This window comes from Dipteris shenzhenensis, chromosome 9 (assembly GCF_047967505.1).
Source record: "Dipteris shenzhenensis isolate YYH24624 ecotype China chromosome 9, Dip_SZ_1.0, whole genome shotgun sequence".
NCBI classification, from domain to species: domain Eukaryota; kingdom Viridiplantae; phylum Streptophyta; class Polypodiopsida; order Gleicheniales; family Dipteridaceae; genus Dipteris; species Dipteris shenzhenensis.
Window position 1 is genome coordinate 35363705 of NC_141604.1, and position 18502 is coordinate 35382206.

At 42.8% G+C, this 18502-nt stretch overlaps 1 protein-coding gene across 2 annotated transcripts; it reads left to right on the top strand.

The window, feature by feature from the left end:
- The first annotated feature begins 451 nt into the window (after positions 1 to 451).
- On the top strand, positions 452 to 15489 carry LPXA (bacterial transferase hexapeptide repeat-containing protein). Of its 2 annotated transcripts, XM_087379004.1 has the most exons (11): positions 452 to 1198; positions 1298 to 1400; positions 1491 to 1657; positions 1737 to 1861; positions 1983 to 2091; positions 12392 to 12484; positions 12614 to 12730; positions 14429 to 14512; positions 14678 to 14782; positions 14903 to 14989; positions 15061 to 15489. In XM_087379004.1, exons 1-11 carry the CDS (start codon positions 932 to 934, stop codon positions 15181 to 15183), a joined length of 1380 nt encoding a protein of 459 aa, XP_087235130.1. In that variant the 5' UTR covers positions 452 to 931; the 3' UTR covers positions 15184 to 15489. The 2 variants fall into 2 exon arrangements, with proteins under 2 accessions (XP_087235130.1, XP_087235131.1); XM_087379005.1 differs by lacking the exons at positions 12392 to 12484; positions 12614 to 12730.
- Positions 15490 to 18502: the final 3013 nt, after the last annotated feature.

Below are 18502 nucleotides of genomic sequence, written 5' to 3' on the forward strand. Positions count from 1 at the left end.
GAGTCAGGCATCCGATAGGCTTTTCTATCGGAACCTTGCTGCCGAAAGGCCCTCATGTGCCCAGGGTGAGATAGGTTGGGCACATGTCTCTCTTTCGATAGCATTCTGTCAAGAAGATTTCTATTGGAGGTAATTGGAATCCGGGGCACATGTCAATCTGAAGCTCATCGGACTCTATTGAGTTACAGGCACATGTTAAGATGACATCCGGTAGGTGAGAGAAGCATCCCGGACTTTGCCTATCTGTGTAGTCCGATTGAATGAGTCAGGCAGCCGAGTGCCTTCCGGTAGGCAGCCGAGTGCCTTCCGGTAGGCATCCGATTGAATGAGTCAGGCAGCCGAGTGCCTTCCGGTAGGCATCCGATTGACTTCCTGAACCAGCTACATGTGCCCAGACAAACGCCAACGCACAAAACACTCGTTCATTTGCAAGTTGACAAGGTGGCCGAAACCAACATAGGGTTGAACTTGGGAAGCAGCTTGCTTCCTATTAAACGCACTCTCTGTCTCTCTTTCTGTGTCTGTGTCTGTGCCTGTGTCTGTGCAGCTACGGTGGCTCTGCTACGGCCTTCTCTCAACCTCCCATCTTCAGCCTCCACTACTCCGTGCTTCAGAGCCGTCCACACTCTCACGGAGTTCCATCCGTGACTTCCTCTGAGGGAACGCACACGGAACGATCGAAGAAGACACACAGGGACGGCGTTCGACACAGAGAAAAAGAGAGCGAGAGGGCGAGAACGACAGCGAGATACCGAGCGAACTATCCACAGCGCGTGAGACATACCTCCGCTTCTCTGCTGACGTTCTCAATGAGGTGAAAGTGGCTTCGTCTTCGCTTGCCAGGAGTTTTTCCCGATGGTTGCTTTCTCAGGTCGAGAAGCTCTGGCCGGTTCAGAGACTGGGCGTGGAGAATACAGCTTCTGTTGCTGATATGGCTGCAAGTGTGGGATTTACTTGCGGGTTTGAGGGGAGGTCTCTTGCGGAAGATCAGGAGACAAGTCTGGGCTCGGGGCTGCTCACCTATCGTCGCGGCAATGGAGTTTCTTCGAATCACCAGCTGCATTCCTGGATATCGAGTTCCGCGTCCATGAATCCTCGAGTGCTGACTTCATCTTGCGCTTCGGCGTCATTGATGCAGCTCTCTCGGCTGTCACTGTTGAAGTTTTGCTGCGTGTTTACTGGTTTCGCACAAAATGCGGTCCGTTACCTCTGCCGCTCTTTTTTCCCTCCTTTTTATATTCATCTTCCAAAGCACATTGCGCCATCGGGCTTTGGTAACCTTTGAAGTATCGTACAGGAGTCTCAGGCGTTGAGGTTTCCGAGATTTTGTACCATGTATGCTATCGCCGAGTGCCATGGAGACGATGAAAGCTTCGCTCCTCGAACAAGGAGGATGGCAGGTCAAAAGATATGGAAAACCTTTTCAATTTGATTTTTTACCATTAGTGGCGCCCTCGGGCTTGAAGTTGATGGAAATCGTCTCCTTCTAGATCTCGAGGGTCTAGATAAAAGGACGTTGGATATATCAGAGAGGACACCCGCTGGAGAAATGGGTGATCGGAGGAAAGTATCTTGCTCTGATGCTGTAAATGCAGCTTCGGGCTTGAAGTCTATACATCCCACAGCGGTTGTTCATCCCGATGCCATTATGTCTGAGGTAACGGTAATATTTAAATATCTAATCTATTTTGCGTTGATCCGGAGGGAAAGTTGAGACGTCGTAATCTGGCCTGCAGGATGTTGTCATTGGTCCTTTCTGCACTGTTGGAGCTGGAGTGAAGCTGGACAAGGGTTGCTTTTTGCATCCGAATAGTCACGTTCATGGAAAAACAGAACTTGGGGAAAGATGTATTCTTCATACGTAAGTTTTTGGGGTTTGATAGAGGAGACGTAAATATTGGAAAGCGCAACTTTGGTGAACATTTTTCTTCAAAGATTTCAATTGAGCTAAGCTTAGTTTGCTTTGTTATTTTGTCAGGCAGTGGTGCCGTTGTTGGTGCAGATATACCGGGCTGCACTGTAATTGGCAGGGAGAACTCGATTGGTCACTATGCTGTAGTTGGAGTGAAATGCCAAGATTTGAAATACAAGGTTTGAAAATGTCCACTAATTGATCTCTGTGTTCCCTTACACGATCTAAGGATACCCTGTGCTTTATTGCCTGTCTGCCTGCAAAGATACCTCCCTAATCGGGGGAAGCTTTGTGGGAATAAGCCTTACGTCTTGGAGGGACTCCTTCCTTCAAAGTGAATGTTACTAAAACTTCAACCTCCAATGTAGCAAATAGATCTGGATGGCTCTCTCCAAAAGTGGAAAACTGCTCCAGAAGGAGCTACAAACGTCCATCGAACTACTGGGCAAAAGACAGCCAGAGAAAAGGCTGATCAAATCTCAAGTGTGAGGGCAAACCTGGCTGACTCTGTTCTGCTTCTGCTTGCCTTCAGTGGGATATAAACTGAAGGCAGCCAATCCTCCTGTCCAGGCCGATCTGATCTGTAAAATCAGCTGATCAGATCCGGGCCGACCTGCCTGGCAGTACATACTCATATCATAGGGCTCTTTGTGATCATAAAGACTCATCTCTCCCGTGTTCCATTGGAGTTCTTGAAAACCAAACGTATTCATCTGACTGCACAAATTCTATGCCCGGTTCTGACAATAATGCAAAAGATCCAGTTCTGACATCTGAACTTGCCTGCTGTAAATCAGCTTTGAAGACTGAGATGACATCCTGACTATTCGTAGTCAGCAGCACGTAATCCACATACAGAATGAGTATTTAACTGAGAAAGTGCTCTTAGTTGAACTGATCTGAAATTTTGGCTGACCAAGTAGGCATGTATCTTCTCATACCAATCTTTGGGAGCTTGTTTGAGACTGTGAAGTGCTTTTCTCAGCTTACACATGTTGGTTTGGTTGTCCTCGTCTAGAGATGCCCACCATTGCTGAATTCATCCCTGCTACACCTCAATTCAGCACTTCGTCACTCTAATTGTCGTGCCACACATCTTTATTCTAGGGTAAGTTTGGACAAGGGATTTTGATCTTCCCTGGGCTTTTGAGGATGTGACTCTTTCTTTTCAATCCGAGGTGCCGGAAAGCTCTTCTTTTATGGTACTAGTACGTCCCTTTCTGAAATGAAGGTGAGTCCTCCATGTTCATCAGGAATGCAACTGATGCGGAATGCATAAGGGTCCTGGATCTGAGTATTAGGCAAGATGTTCACAAAGACTCATACATTGGAGGGCAATCCTGTTCGGTACTTTCGAAGCTGAACTTTGTTTGGGATTTATTGGAATGGGGTAATTTGCAAATAGGCATCCCAAAACCTTTGGTTGTAGGGCCTTCCCATGCAATATGCACCTCGTTCGCAAACTGCTTGGGAAGGAACTGCTAGTAGAAATATTTCTTGAATTTGGCAGATATACCGCTGTTCTGATTGCTTCAAACAATTCACAATTTCCACATTGTGAATTTACAGCCCAAATCACGATTTGAGCAGGACTGAATCCCAATGTTACTGGTCACAATTCGTAGACAAATATTGAATCGTCGACAGGGAATCAGCCGATACTAGATTGTTTTCTGGACAGCACCAAAACCTTGAGCAGGAACCAATGAGACAAATCGCTGTTATACTGTGCTAACAGGGCGATAAGTGCCACATCAAATTGCTTACTTTTATGGCTGGTCACTCATTGAGCTGCTTGGCCTAGGCAATTCTGTCAACAAGCTCCAAAAGTCGCAGCAAAACACAGCAGCTACCTTTGAATTCAATCTCACCTCAGAAACTAGACCTGAAACTCAAGCGATGGAACCGGAACTTGACGAACTAGCTGGAAATCAATTCGGAGCCAGAAATTACACCCCCCTCCCCACCTCCCGCCCGCCCAGTGGCCTGGTGAAGGTCTTTATTGCAATAGAAAAACTGTTTACAGACTGGCTCACACAGAAGCATGAATCTGATACAACTTGAATTTTGATACAAAGAGCTAGTTATAGACTATGGGCAGCCATGCTATTTTGGCCCCTAAAAGTTGGAGCTTTCAACTAGATAAAAATGGCTGAATTCGTATTCTCAAAGAAGGGCGCCCAAAAAGCTGTAATTCGTGATTTACTCCATGTGGGCCCCTCCTAAAAGCTGGTCATCCACCTTGGCACACTTTTTCCTTAAAAGATGCCAAGGTCCTGCAACAAATAAAATAATATTTAACATACTCAAAAGGCATCAGAGGTTAGCCAATGCATGCATTCTAGTTCTTGGACTAATCCTAGTCCCTTGAGGGTGTCCCCACGATGTACATTAACCAATGCAAAACAAGGGAAAAGAAACTTGTTGTAGCTGATTAATCTTTGACGGGAGTAAAAAATAAAAAGATTATTTTTATTTCTTGGGATAAGAACAATTCCTTGACAGTGCATCTCTTAATGAAAGGGCGTGATGCTTTGAAGTGTCGTGCCTTTTCATGAATGGAGGAACAGTTTGTGAAAGATTCAAAATGTTGGCAAAAGCAAGAAAACATGCACTCGCGAAGGTGAGGGAGGTAAAGGCAAGCAAAGGAAATATTGTTCAAGATGCTGCTTGAAGTCAGGCTGAAGAAGCATAGATGCTATCCAAGGTCACACTCTCCAATTGAAGGTGTGTAGCCTCCAAGCTCCTTCCAAGTGGTAGAGAAGAGATGGGACTTAAATGATACCGAGTTGGGTACATGTAGCTAACTTAGTCTTTCTCTCACATGCCTACCCATGCTATCTATTAAGTGTGGAATCGTGGATGCTAATGGAATTAAGGAAGGTACACCCCATGTGCATGCATAAGATCCACTATGTTGGACACATACATATAGACTATGCTCATATCGAACAACTTGAGTTATGCTAAGTACTGTTATGGTTGGTGGCCTTGGCAATCACGAAATGATCAAAACCGTCACTAATCTTGAGTTAAGAGGCTGCATACAATTGGGATAGTCCTCAGTGAACTGCTGGCGCTGAAGCCCTCATACAATTTACTATTGCTTTGTGGTCTGCAAGTCATGTGTGTCTAGGATAACATCTAATGGGCCCAAGATAGTGATGATGAAAATTCTTCTCTTCTTGGACATGTCAACATGGTGTAGTTTGATGTTTGGGGCCGCCATACAAGTGCTAATTCGTTGCTGGGTGTGACTGGGGAGTATGTACGATTAAAATTGCCTTTCATAGGTTAAGCCCCCCGTACATGGGTCTTCAAAAGGGGCATTGTCTTGTTTCATGTTTTTAGGTCATCCATAATATAATGTGATTCTCTTCTCCGTTCTTGTGTTGCTCCAAATGGTCTCACCTGTACATTATGCTTGCTTCCACCACTACAACATTGAGAAAAGGCAGATAGTTGAGTGTAAGGTGTTGTATGTTTGTTTAGATTTAGGGGTATAAAATCGTATGCATTCTGGCTTAAAACAATTTTTTTGATATGCTGATGTTGGGGCATGTTGATCTTCTTGAATGGCATCTAGATTTCCTGCTTTTAATTATCTACAGTGAGGGGCACATATCTGCTAATGTTGTTATTCTATTCCTTAATGACAAGTGCCTTCATTCAAATAAACTTACAAGTACTACAACTTTACTAAAAGGATTTTGCCTGCTTTGTATTTTAGTGGAGAAACCTGGTCTTGAATGGTGCCCATGTGTAGCTCGTGGCAGTGCTTGTATCTCATTCAAACTTACCTAGATTGGTCTTTCAAATGGAGGGATGAAAATGTTTTTGTGTTTGCTGTGTGACTTGAAGAAAATTGCAAGCAGTTTTCTGGTTGATGTAGCTAGTATTCAACCTTTTTTTAATGTCCCTGCTTGCTCTCTTGTCCTTTTTCCTTGCTATTTGTAGAGAAGGGGGAAGGGGCAGATTTGAGATGGGGAGAGAATAGCAGAAGGAAGGGAGGAGAAGAGAGGAGAAGGGGAAAGAGAGAGGAAGAGAGAGAAGGATGAGGGGATAGATAGAGAGAGGGAGGAGAGAGAGAGAGTGTGAGCGTAGGCAGCAGGTAGCAGGAAGGAGGAGGGAGAGTAGATAGGATTAGATGTCACATCAAAAGGTACCATACAAATCACTAGGGGCTGACTTATGTAGTCCTCCCTTCTTTCTCCTATCTTACCACCAATTTCCCTTCTTTTTCCCACCCACCTAATTCCCTTCTATTTCCCACCTTCATTACAGCCATCCCTCCCCAAGGAATTTTGCCCTTAAAATCATGGTTGTAAGACACGTTAAGACACGACACGTTAGACACGCTTTAGACACGAGTGTCTAAAGTGTCTTAAAGATAAGACACGTAAGACACGCTATTGTGGTTATAATAATAAATATTTAATTAATATATGCATAAGTATACAAATGTACAACTTGCTAGCATAGCTAGTTGCTAGATTCTAGAAGTACAATAAGCTACACTTAAATAATGCAAGAAGAAACAATGCACTTGTACAATGTAGTTAAGAGTCAAGACTCGTCACTCAAGACTTAAAAGTTAAAGTTAAGACTCACGATTAAAGAGCTCCCAAGTTTTGAGTACTTAAAAGGTTTAAACTGACAATCGAATCTTGTCACATGTGACATGAATGAAAACTGCATCTCGATACATATAATTGAAAGGAAGCTTTTGACTCTCAAGACTCAAATCTTTGAAGATTCATCCTAATCTGAATCTATGAGGTCACTGCCACTACTAGATCCAAAGTCACCATCAATGATAGCATGGCTAAGTCAAACTCAATGTGTGTTGTTACTCCCCACCCACCCAAAAAAATAAATAAACACAAGAGTGTCTAAAGGTGTCTTAAGGTAAGACATGTGTCTTAAGTGTCTTATCATAAGACACGAGTGTCTTAACAACCATGCCCAAAATTTGATATGAGGGCTGTTAAATAGGTGCAGCAAACAGCATATAATAATCAGCCCGTTAGGAGATAGGGGTTGTCTTGGACAATGCTCTCTGGTTGCCATGAGTTCTCATCCTCAAGAAGTCCCTGCCACTTGATAAGATACTCGGTGTAGACTTTGTTTTGGAGTACGTGATTCTTGAAACCCATGATGTGCTCCGGAACATAGAGTATGTGGCCCTCTTCATCCGTAGGTGGTAGCTCAGGAAGGACTTGGACATGCTGTTCGACATTTGGCTTCAGCAAGGACACATGGAAAACATTATGAATCCTGGAGGTCTTGGGTAGCTCCAACTCATACGCCACCTTGCCAACTTTGCGGATGATCCTGTAGGGACTGTAATACCTGTGAGCAAGCTTCGTGTTGGTGTTACCTTTCAGCGAGGCATAACAGTTCTTATGGAGGCGTAAGTGCACATAATTCCCTTCTTCAAAAGACAGATACCTCTTGTGTTCATCCGCATACTTCTTTTGCTTGGCTTGGGCATCCTGCATATTCTTTTTAGCCAATTGCAAAAGGGCATCCATACTCTCCAAGTCATTTCTTGATTGCCGATTTTTCACAGCCATGTTTGCTACTAAAGATGGCATACCCACTGTGCATCCATACATAGCCTCCAACGGGCTCATGCTAATAGACTGTTGTAACTAAATTCAGCAAGTGCCAACCACTTATCCCAAGACTTCTGTGTGTCATGACATAAATGCCTCAAATACTCTTCCAGCCATTTGTTCACCCTTTCTGATTGTCCATCCGTCTCAGGGTGGTAAGCAGTGCTAGGTGTAAGAGAAGTACCCACTGCTGTAAATAACTCCTACCAAAAGTGACCCATAAAATTTGCATCTCTGTCGTTATCTCCTGAGGGAAGCCATGATGCTTAAAAACATGCTCAATGAACTGCCAAGCAACCTGTGATGCTGAATAACAGGTCTTAGTGGTATGAAATGGGCCTGCTTTGTCTTTCTGTCAACCACCACAAAAATGCTATCCCATCCCCGCTTTGTGGAAGACAACCTTGTGATGAAATCCATAGCAATGTGAGTCCATTTTCCTTCTGGAATAGGTAATGGCTGCAAGACACCCACGGGTAACTGGCTGTCCACTTTATTCTTCTGGCAGGGCAAACATTCACTGACAAATTTAACTACATCCCGCCACAAGCCATCCCAGATAAAGCTCTGTTTGACCTTTTCATGTCTTAGTAATACCCACATGTCCTGCCTTAGGAGATGAGGGCATTTCCTGTAAGACCAGCAGTCGGTACTTTGAATCTTGCACCAAATAAATTTTGTCCTTGCACCACAACAGCCAATTATGCAGCTTAAATTCAGCATGCCCTTGGCTTGGTACTTTGAATCTTGCACCAAATAAATTTTGTCCTTGCACCACAACAGCCAATTATGCAGCTTAAATTCAGCATGCCCTTGGCTCAATGGCCTCTGTAACTCCACAAGTATGGGAGCTGCCTTAGAATCCTGCATGTATTCTTCCTGAATACCATGAATCCACTCTTGGTAGATGGTAGAAATGGCAGACAAACTGCAAGCCCACATACGGGATAAGGCATTTGCAACCATGTTTTCTTTCCCTTTCCTATACTTGATGTCGAAATCATAAGACTGAACCTTAGCCAGCCACCTCTTCTGCTTCATTGACAAGTTGGGCTGTGTAAGGAAATACCTGAGTGTCCTATGATCTGTCTTAACCTTGATTTTGCTATTCTATAGAGTGGTGCCATTTTTCGAAAGCATGGAGGATAGCCAACATTTCCTGATCATACACATGATAATCCAGTTCCTTGGCATCCAATTTCCGGCTTTCAAAAGCAATTACCCCGTGTTCTTGCCTTAGCACAGTCCCTAATCCTTTGCTACTGGCCTCTGCCTCCACAATGAAAGTATGTGAGGGCAAATTTCAGGTCTTCAAAGTTGCGCTATGCATTTGTAGACCACATAAAAGCATCCTTCTTCACAAGGTCTATCAGAGGGGTTGCCCTCTTGGCAAACTTGCGAATAAATCGCCTGTAGAAGGAAGCAAGACCTAGAAATCCCCTCAACTGAGTAGGGTTGCGTGGCTGTGGCCAATCCTCAATGCAATTCACCTTTGCAGGATCCACTCGAATGCCATCCTTGCTCACAATGTGACCAAGATACTCAACCTCTTGTGCCATAAAAGTGCATTTGCTGGCTTTAGCATAAAGATGATGCAACCTCAAAATTGCCAGCACTTGCTTGACATGTTTGATGTGCTCCTGCTTATCCTTGCTGTAAATGAGGATGTCATCAAAAAATACCAGCACATATTTGAAAAGGAGGGACTGCAAAATCTTGTTCATGAGTGCCTGGAAGGTAGTTGGTGCATTGGTCAATCCAAAAGGCATCACCTTGAACTTATACAGTCCCCTCTTTGTGCGAAAGGTTGTCTTGTGCTCATCCCCAGCTTTCATTCTAATCTGATGATAGCTGGATCTCAAATCAATCTTAGTGAAAAACTGAGCACCCTTGAGTGCCTCCAACAAGTCATCTATTCTGGGGGTTGGAAACTTGTTCTTGATGGTGACCTTATTTAAGTCTCTGTAGTCAATGTACATACGGTAAGAACCGTCCTTCACCAAGAGCACAGGGGATGCAAAAGGAGAAGTGATATGAGTGATGAAACTCTTCTGAAGTAAGTCCCTCACTTGAGTTGCCACTTCCTCCCGTTCTACCTTAGAGAGTCGGTATGGGGCCTTATTGATTGGCTTACTGCCAGGTTCTAGGACTATGGCATGATCTGCATCTCTTCTCGGAGGCAACTGTGATGGCAAATCAGCAAACTCTGCATATCACAATCATCAACACGGGGAGTGCCACCCTCCTTAGTAACTGACACATTTAATGCATATATGGCGCTGCCCATCTTGAGCTCTCTGGCCAACTGCCTTGCTGAAATGACCTGCAATTTAGGAGCTGCAATACCATGCAATGCAAGTACTCTTGGACCGTACGGTTTGCAACAAGGCATAAAATTCAGCCAAGTAATGATCCAATACAAGTGGAGATACAAATGTAGTGACCATCAATTCTTTGAAACCCCTCCAAGTGGTTGGTCTTTGAGGCGAATCCCTCATGTATCGCCACCATGTGTGGGCATAGTCTTGCGTACCTGCAAAAATGATGTGCTCCTCCTCAGACTTGGGGTAGAAGCGGACATAGTCTTCTAGCTTCGTGAGCCACTCCTCCAAGTCATTGGGAGTGCGAGTGTTCCCTTTAAACTTATGCACTGTGAGTTTGTCCTTGATATCCTTGGCTGCATAATTCTTGTGTGTGTAACCTCCAGAAGTGCGGGCATCATCACGCTTGAGGTTCACATAATCGGAGAAGGGCCTCTCAAGTTTGATGGCCTCAGGTAGGGCCTTGTATGAAAACAAAGAATTTGCCAACATGTCATCAAAAGTAGCTTGCTACCCACCACCAATCCCCTGCTGCATAGAAGTTGTTGCCATCTGATGCACTGGTTGCTTTTGGCTATATGTGCTCGCTGGCGGAGCGATAGGTGCATGAACCACGGGCTGGGTCTCTCTGCCAAATGCATCTCTCGAAATGATGGCATACCAAAGGGCTGTGAAGAGGATTGACCTCTCTCCTAGGGGTGTGGGTTGCCATATAAACCCAAGCCAGCTCCAGGCATACTCGCTGGTGCGGTGAAAGGAGCACTAGCCGGATGCACACCAACGGGTTGGCCCAAAAGAGACGGCTCAGCCTGCATAGATGCAGAAAGCTGAGCGCCAAAAGATGGCCTGACATCCTGCAAGAAGGTGCTCTATGGCACAGAAAATGCATCATCTATGGCCATATAATCCCCAAGCTGGGGTACATGCAATGGTCTAGAAGACTAAAGCTCATAGGCACGACAGGCATCTGTCATAAAACCCCTGCGTGGAGCAGACAAAACATCGTGACTGTCTGAATGGTCCCCTTGCTGGGGTGCGGGCTGCTTACCCTTATCTTGAATAGCAATGGCAGATGTGATCTGTCGACCAATGTGCTGTCCCATCTGGACAAGAGTCGTATCTTGCATAGCCATGGTTGTGGTAAGCTACTGGCTGAACTCTTGTCCTATCTGGCAGAAAGCACCCTGGAGCATAGAGGAAAGGGCATCTAGAAACTACGTCTGCGCTGCCTGCACTTTTCGGGATGCAGGAGGAGAGGCTGAGTGGAAGGATCCTCTGCACCACAGGTGGATGCAGCCACTGTGGCAGGCACTTGCTCATACCGAGCAGCCTCATCACTGTCATGCAATATATCACGAGGGGCACGCTTCCGTGGCATGGTGACTGGCCCTGGAGAGAGGAGCTCGAATGTAGGCAAGGAGAAATGGATAGCAAAACCTTGCGTAATGAGCACCTGAGATAGTGCATGGAAACGCGAAAATGTTGATGGAGGCCCGCAGAAGAAAGGTCGTCAAAGAAGCTTCGAAACGGAGCTAAAATGGCTCCAAATGGGCTATGAAAGGCCCCTACAAAGAGGCTAAAAAGTGAACTGTTTACCCCTTTTTTTTGGGGGGGGGGGGGGTGTTCCTAAGTCACCTAGGACAGTTAGTGCAGCACTAACCTAAGACCTCTATGACAATCAGGACACTCAGTTAGTCTAAACCTAACCTAACTATACTTAACCTAATCCTAGTTGACCTAGCTCAACCAAGTCTAGCTAACTAACCCTAACTAGATTAACTAACTACACCTAACCTACAGACCTAACTAGACTCACCTAACCAAACCTAACCTATTAACGTCTATCATCCTATTGTTCGGATATTGGCGTAGCTTGTTTGCAGCTTTGCAAGTTCGGGATAGGCGTCGGCATAGCAATTGCTAGAATTCAGAGTGAAGGGTGGAAGCAAAGGTGCCAGAGAGCCGGGCTCTTATACCAATGTAGAGAAGGGGGAAGGGGCAGATTTGGAGATGGGGAGAGAATAGCAGAAGGAAGGGAGGAGAAGAGAGGAGAAGGGGAAAGAGAGAGGAAGAGAGAAGGATGAGGGGACAGAGAGATAGAGAGAGGGAGGAGAGAGAGTGTGAGTGTAGACAGCAGGAAGGAGGGAGAGTAGATAGGATTATATGTCACATCAAAAGGTACCATACAAATCATTAGGGATTGACTTATATAGTCCCCCCTTCTTTTTCCTATCTTACCACCAATTTCCCTTCTTTTTCCCACCCACCTAATTCCCTGCTATTTCCCACCTTCATTACACTACTCCTCCCGCTCATGTCTTTGAATCTTCTGAAACATGGAAACTTGAAGGGAAAAGGGAAGGAGGCAGAATTGGACTCCATAGTAATGTGCAGAATATTAGACGGCATCCCTGATGGAAAGGGATGCTGGAAGTCTTATGCTTTTCTTGTGGCTTTCTATTGAAAGTGTCTTTGCATTTTTCCCTTGCTTTTTGCAATGCTTAAAAAGGGTGTTGGTTTTGATGCTCTGCGAGGTGCAGGAAGGGGACAACTGTGATTTGTACATAGGACATAACAATGACATAAGAGAGTACGTGAGCATCCACAGATCATCCAAGCCTAGCGATCGAACGGTTATCTTCATCTTTTAACTATGGTTTTCTTAGTCAAGGTTATGTGCAACATTTTGTTAAAATTAGTGAGTACATATTGTCGCATTGATAATCTATTTGCTTAGTGTTCGAGCTTGGTATGATTTGCAGACGATTGGCAACAAAAATCTTATCATGGGGTCATGTCACATTGCTCATGACTGTAAACTTGGCAATCACAACATTCTTGCCAATGGCACACTTCTAGGTGGTCATGTGATAGTGCAGGTAAAGAAATTGTATCCTGCAGTGTTTTTTATATAAGTGAGTTTTTTGACAATATGTACAATTGATGGACAGCTTGTACTAGTCAAACACATTGTTTGATGTTGCACGAGGGATAAAATGGACATTATTAAAGCACAATGGCATGCTTTAACCACTCAGTTTGGTTATCTAATTCTCTGTATCCTGAGGGCCATACTTTGAAAAAAAGAATGAGAACAAAGATGAGCAAGAGTGAGCAAGAGAGTGAGCTAAACTTAAGTGTACTGAATAGTGGACTGAAATGAAGTGAGTACAAAAGAGAGATGAGGGGTTTTGTCTAAGTGACAAAACTCTTATCCACTAACCGTAGTTAGGGATTAGACTGTGGTTAGGGGAAAAAACCTCTAAGAGGGAAAAGTGCCCCTAACCCACTTATTACATTACATTGGCCACTGCCTAGAATATAATAATAATTCTAACAGACATGTGAATAAATTCATGTTAAAGTGTTGCATGAAGGCTTTGGCAAAGTTAGGTGCTATCAAAGGGGGGAGAAGGCCTTGGCATTAAATGTTGGAAGCAGGCTATATGAAGAGAGTATTAAACAACAGCTAGTACTTGGGGTACTGATGAAGCCCCAAGTATAGCTTCTCCTGGAGCAGACTCATTCCTCAAGATACAGCAGTGCAGGCTCTACATGACTCCCGGGACAAACTGGAAGAATGAAGCAGGTTATATGAAGAGAGTATTAAACGACAGCTAGTACTTGGGGTACTGATGAAGCCCCAAGTATAGCTTATTTAGTAAATAGTTCCTTGTCTGATCCTTTTCTTTTTCGGGGGGGGGGGGGGGGGGGTTGGGGTGGGTTCGACCTCTTCCATAGAATTTCTCTATGCATCTACCTGCCTCCTCCCCTCCCTCTCCCTGGGCCTCCTTTTCCTGCTTTTGGTGCTTTTCAGGTCATTCTTTGCAGCAGACTTTTCTTATGGAGACTCACTGCACTCTTTAGCCTTCTTGTTGCTGTATCAACTATCTACCAATCCCCGGGTCGTCCTCCTGCCAGCCCTTTTTTCTGCCTTCATTTTCATAAAGAGTGGATGCATCATAATTTTTCATAGGTTTCCAATCTAAGGATGGGGGTAACTGAGGGCTATGTCTTGCAACCAATTGCATTGGTTCACCTGATCAGTGAAAGAATGCTGTAGGTGTGAATTGAGTTTCTTGTTTCACTGCTGTATTCAGCCTAGACAGTCGTAGATTTGATGTCCATATGCAATCTTTGTCCTTGCTGTCGTGAAAATTTTTACCTCGATGGATTGGGATCCCAAAGTTGGAGAGTATACAAACTAAATTGCTCAATCCTCTTGCCTTCTGAAAATAAAAATTATGTGCCGAGTATAGTCCATCAGTACGATTCCATACATTCAGCTGGTTTTACTTGCTGGAAAAGTTTACTGGTTTCATATGATTTACTTTTCTCATCCGTCTTGTGCAAATGCATGTATTCATCTAGGGATTCATATACTCGAGATGATATTGGTCATGTCTATCCTTCATACCAGCTTTGTCTTCATCACAGAAGCTAGATGTACATAGTTTGATTCTGTTTTATCAGATTTGGCTAATCATTGCTTGGTAATGGTGTTGTTAAGTGTTGAGGCCCGTTGTCCAAGAAGTGCTTGTTTATTGATATTGATATCTGTACTTTCACTGAGCCAGGATCATGTCCACTCTGGAGGAGCGGCTGCAGTACATCAATTCTGTCAGATTGATTCATATTCCTTTCTTGCGGGGGGCTCCATGGTGTCTCTTCTTTTCATATAGTACATGCAAATAGTGATTCTTCTTTTCCCATTTTAAAAGATTACGAAACCGATATATAATGATATAGTTGTATGTGAGATGTCCCTCCGTTCTGTTTTCTCAAGTTTGCTAATTGTTTGCTCCTAACTGTTTCCCGATGTTCAGGTTACTCGAGATGTGCCCATGTATATGATGGTGGCAGGAGATCGAGCGGAACTTCGTGGGCTGAACTTAGAAGGATTAAGAAGAAATGGTTTTACTACTGAAGAGGTGTGGGAACGCAATTTCCTTGGCATATTCCACTGTATCTCATTTCTTATTGTTTTTTGATTGTCATTCTTTCTGGAGATATACAGGTTCGACAGGCTTAATGTGTAAGTTTGTGAACAGGTTCGTAGCCTAAGGCAAGCTTATCAAAAACTGTTTATGAATACTGATCCAGATGCAGGAGGGCTTGAGGATAGATTGTCAATGCTGGTATGGATTCTTTCTAGTGCTGCTTACATTGTCCCTACTGTACATCCTGGCCTCTAATTAAAATTTTGCAGGAGTCCACGGAGGAAATGACAAATGTTCCAGCTGTAGTCCTGATGCTCAAGTCTATAAGGAACTGTTTTGGAGAGAATCGAAGGGGAATCTGCAATTTCAAGCATTGGACTTGCGCTTCTTGAAAAAATCTATATTTGACGATTTTTTATGAAATGGATCCAGATATTTGGTGGCATTTGGTTACATTATTTCATTTGATTGGATGACCTTCCCTTTCCACCTCACTGTGGATCTTTAAGGAAATGAAGAGCAGGCAGCACATATAATGCGTGCGGAGAGGGACAGCAGTGAAGAACTCAACATCTTTTCTTGCGACATTTTCCATGTTATATGGGCGAGTTCTATCCGTGCACTCTAATGTGTAGCTCTGATAATTGATTATTCTGATTTTTCCCTCTTGTACAGTGAGGCAGGCATAATACACGGCTCTAATTGTAATCTATGTCTGAGGTTGGAAAATGCTTTTCATCTGTTACCAATTGAAAGTAACTTTCTTGCTCTCCTCAGCAGCTGGAAAAACTCAATTTTCAAATTTGTTTGTGTGCTGTACTCAAAAGTGCTAGTTAGATGTTCAGTGCTACCTAAGTATCTAGAAATGCTAGCCCTCCACTGCTCATAGTGTAGTTCACAACTTAATACATGCATATTTTGATCAAGACGAAAATGACCCAAGGAAGTCCCCCACAAAAAACACAGATTGTGATCATGATATGAGAGACGAGGAAAGGCTGAGATGAGGCATGTACCATGTTATATGAAGGATCTAGATGGTGTAAAACATCCAGGTATTAAGCAATGCATTTAATGGCCAAGGTCCACAGTTGTAGTGCATTCCATGGCCCGAGCATGTCTAAGCTCTCATACCAAGATATAGTCTTAGGTTATGGTTAAATATAGCATGAATGAGTTTCACCTCTTACACCTCTTTACTAGATGGTTCTCTTTAACATATCCCTAAGGCCTTCACCTATAATCTAAGGGCCTCACACTTGGCTAGCTAATGGCAAACGATAGTTAGCCAAGTCTAAACAATCTTCAATTTTAAACAAAGAAGGCATGCTTCTAAAAGATCAAGCCAAAAGACGTCAGATGAGCTACACAATGTTTGTAATACATGGATTCGAAATAGAGAAGGCCTTCCAAGAAGGTCAAGTTGAGAACCAAGTTGAGATGAGATACACAGTGCTGATAATGTACATAAAGCTTTTTACATTTGTGGAGGTGTAAGTAGATTCTAGGATGATACCATTTAAGGGATATCCATAGGAAGTAGCTTAGTTACAACAAATGAAATGCCTCTATAAGTCCAACTACCATTAACTGTATTGGAAAACTCTAAAGGAGGACAAGTAGTAGCAAAGGATAACAAAGAGACATCCTTAAGATTGACCTTGTAGAACAAAGTGTCACCTTAAAGGCATCTACAAGAAGGTGATGTAGCTAAGAGAAAAACAACTCTAGACAAGAAAGCGATTGCTTGGAGGAAGATCTCAATGAGGTTTAGCTATCTAGACTCATTGACAAATATTTAGCCTAGGATGAAAATTCAGATAGAAAAACTTCAAAGTAGGTGGTAGCATATCCCAAGGTGGTCACTTTGTACAACATGTAACACACTAGGTTCGTTAATGGAGGGTACTTTTAATTTGGGGGACCTACTCACCATCTAAGGATAGGAAAGGGTTGAAAGAAAACATATCTAATATAATTATGGTATGTACATGTATGGAGGAGACTTTTAAATTCAAACTTTCAACTTTTGTATGTATAGAAGAGGAGAAGACAATTATACAAAAAAAAGAAAATTTTAAATATAGGGGTATTTTAAATATGTGCTTGTTTGCACGTGTTACATAGTCTTTTACATAGTGATTGCTTGGGGTAGCATTTACAATAATGAGGGAGTAAATTGTCTTGTACTTGGCATGCTTCTCTTTATATAAATGGCTGTAAATGTGCCTACCTAGTCATTGCCATTTGTTGCTTCAAAAGCCCTTCCTCAAGGCTATATACCTAAGAAAGAGCGGATATATGCCAATCTCACCATTGTGATAAAAATAGTTGATATCTTGCTTCTGCACGTTCTCCTTCTCTACCCTTGTGTATAATGGATATCTTAACACCATAAGAAGATATCTCTATATATATAGCATCAATATACCCACCTTTCTTTATTAAACCATATGATGGTTGCAATAATACATCCAGAAAACTTATTTCTTAGGGAAGTGATCAACAGATTCTACATTAATTGCAAAAATAACCCATAGACATCTATCATCCTAACATATCACAAGGATTTCAAACCCTTCCTCCAAGGAATATATGCCATAGAGATAAACATCTACTTTGAGAAGTTGTAATTGCAAAATGAGAACTCTACAAAAATCTTTGAAAGATTCTTCTTTTTTTTAAAAAGGTAAATTTTACACGGTTTGCAAAAAGATTGTCCTTTTGTGCAAGACTTTTGATAAAAGGAGAAAATCCATGTCTTTGGGAATTTTTGTCACAATTGTACGTAAAAGAGGCATGAAAACCTTTCCTTGGACTTGGAAATTTTCATAAAATTATGATAAAATTTCAAAAACCTTACAGCATAGACCTATGCACCTAATGTAAATTACAAGGGTCAAACAGCTACAAACTCCATTGCTTGGTAAATTATAGACACCAGTGATCCTACATAGGTCTTTACTCATCCTACAAGCCTAGAGCCAAAGCTTTGTGGGGTAGAAATTGTAGAGCGTTCATCTACCAAGCTATGTAATAGAACATTCTTTGAGTTTACTTGGGCAAGTTAAGCTACCACTCCCTTTCTTGCATGACATGACTTAGCTTTTGGTTGCGCAGTGTATCCAATCAATGTCTTTATCTTTTGGCATTTTTTTTTTGGTTCATCTTGGCAATTGTCATAGTTGTGTTAATTGACATGAATATCCACCTCATCTTTCTTGAGTATGTGAAGCTTGTACTTTGGATGGAACCCAAGATGTGATGTTGAAAAGAAACTTCCCAACAACAGTGTCATGTGAACTCTATCTTTCTTGATTTAAAATTGGTGTTGACGGATTAGCTTGTTCAACTTCTCAATATATTGGTCGGCTGCGCAGGCTCCCCAAACATGGAGGTTAAAATCAATTGTTGTTTTCATGTTTGCAACTATTGGTTTTGGCACATATCCATCCTATAAAAAGTGGAACCTTCCATCTCCAACCCATGCTTCTAATACATTCATGTTTGTGGCCCATAAGAAGGAATCGTAACTTCACATTTTAAAATATGCCTTTCTCCACTAGCATGCAAAGGTATGCTAACACAAGTTTATTCTTATTCTCTTTTGATGTGTTCATAAATCGGACATACAAAACTTTGGGAAGAGGTGGCTTGTGATTACTTTATACATTATGTAAAACTAAAACTGTGAGATTAGGATAATTTCTT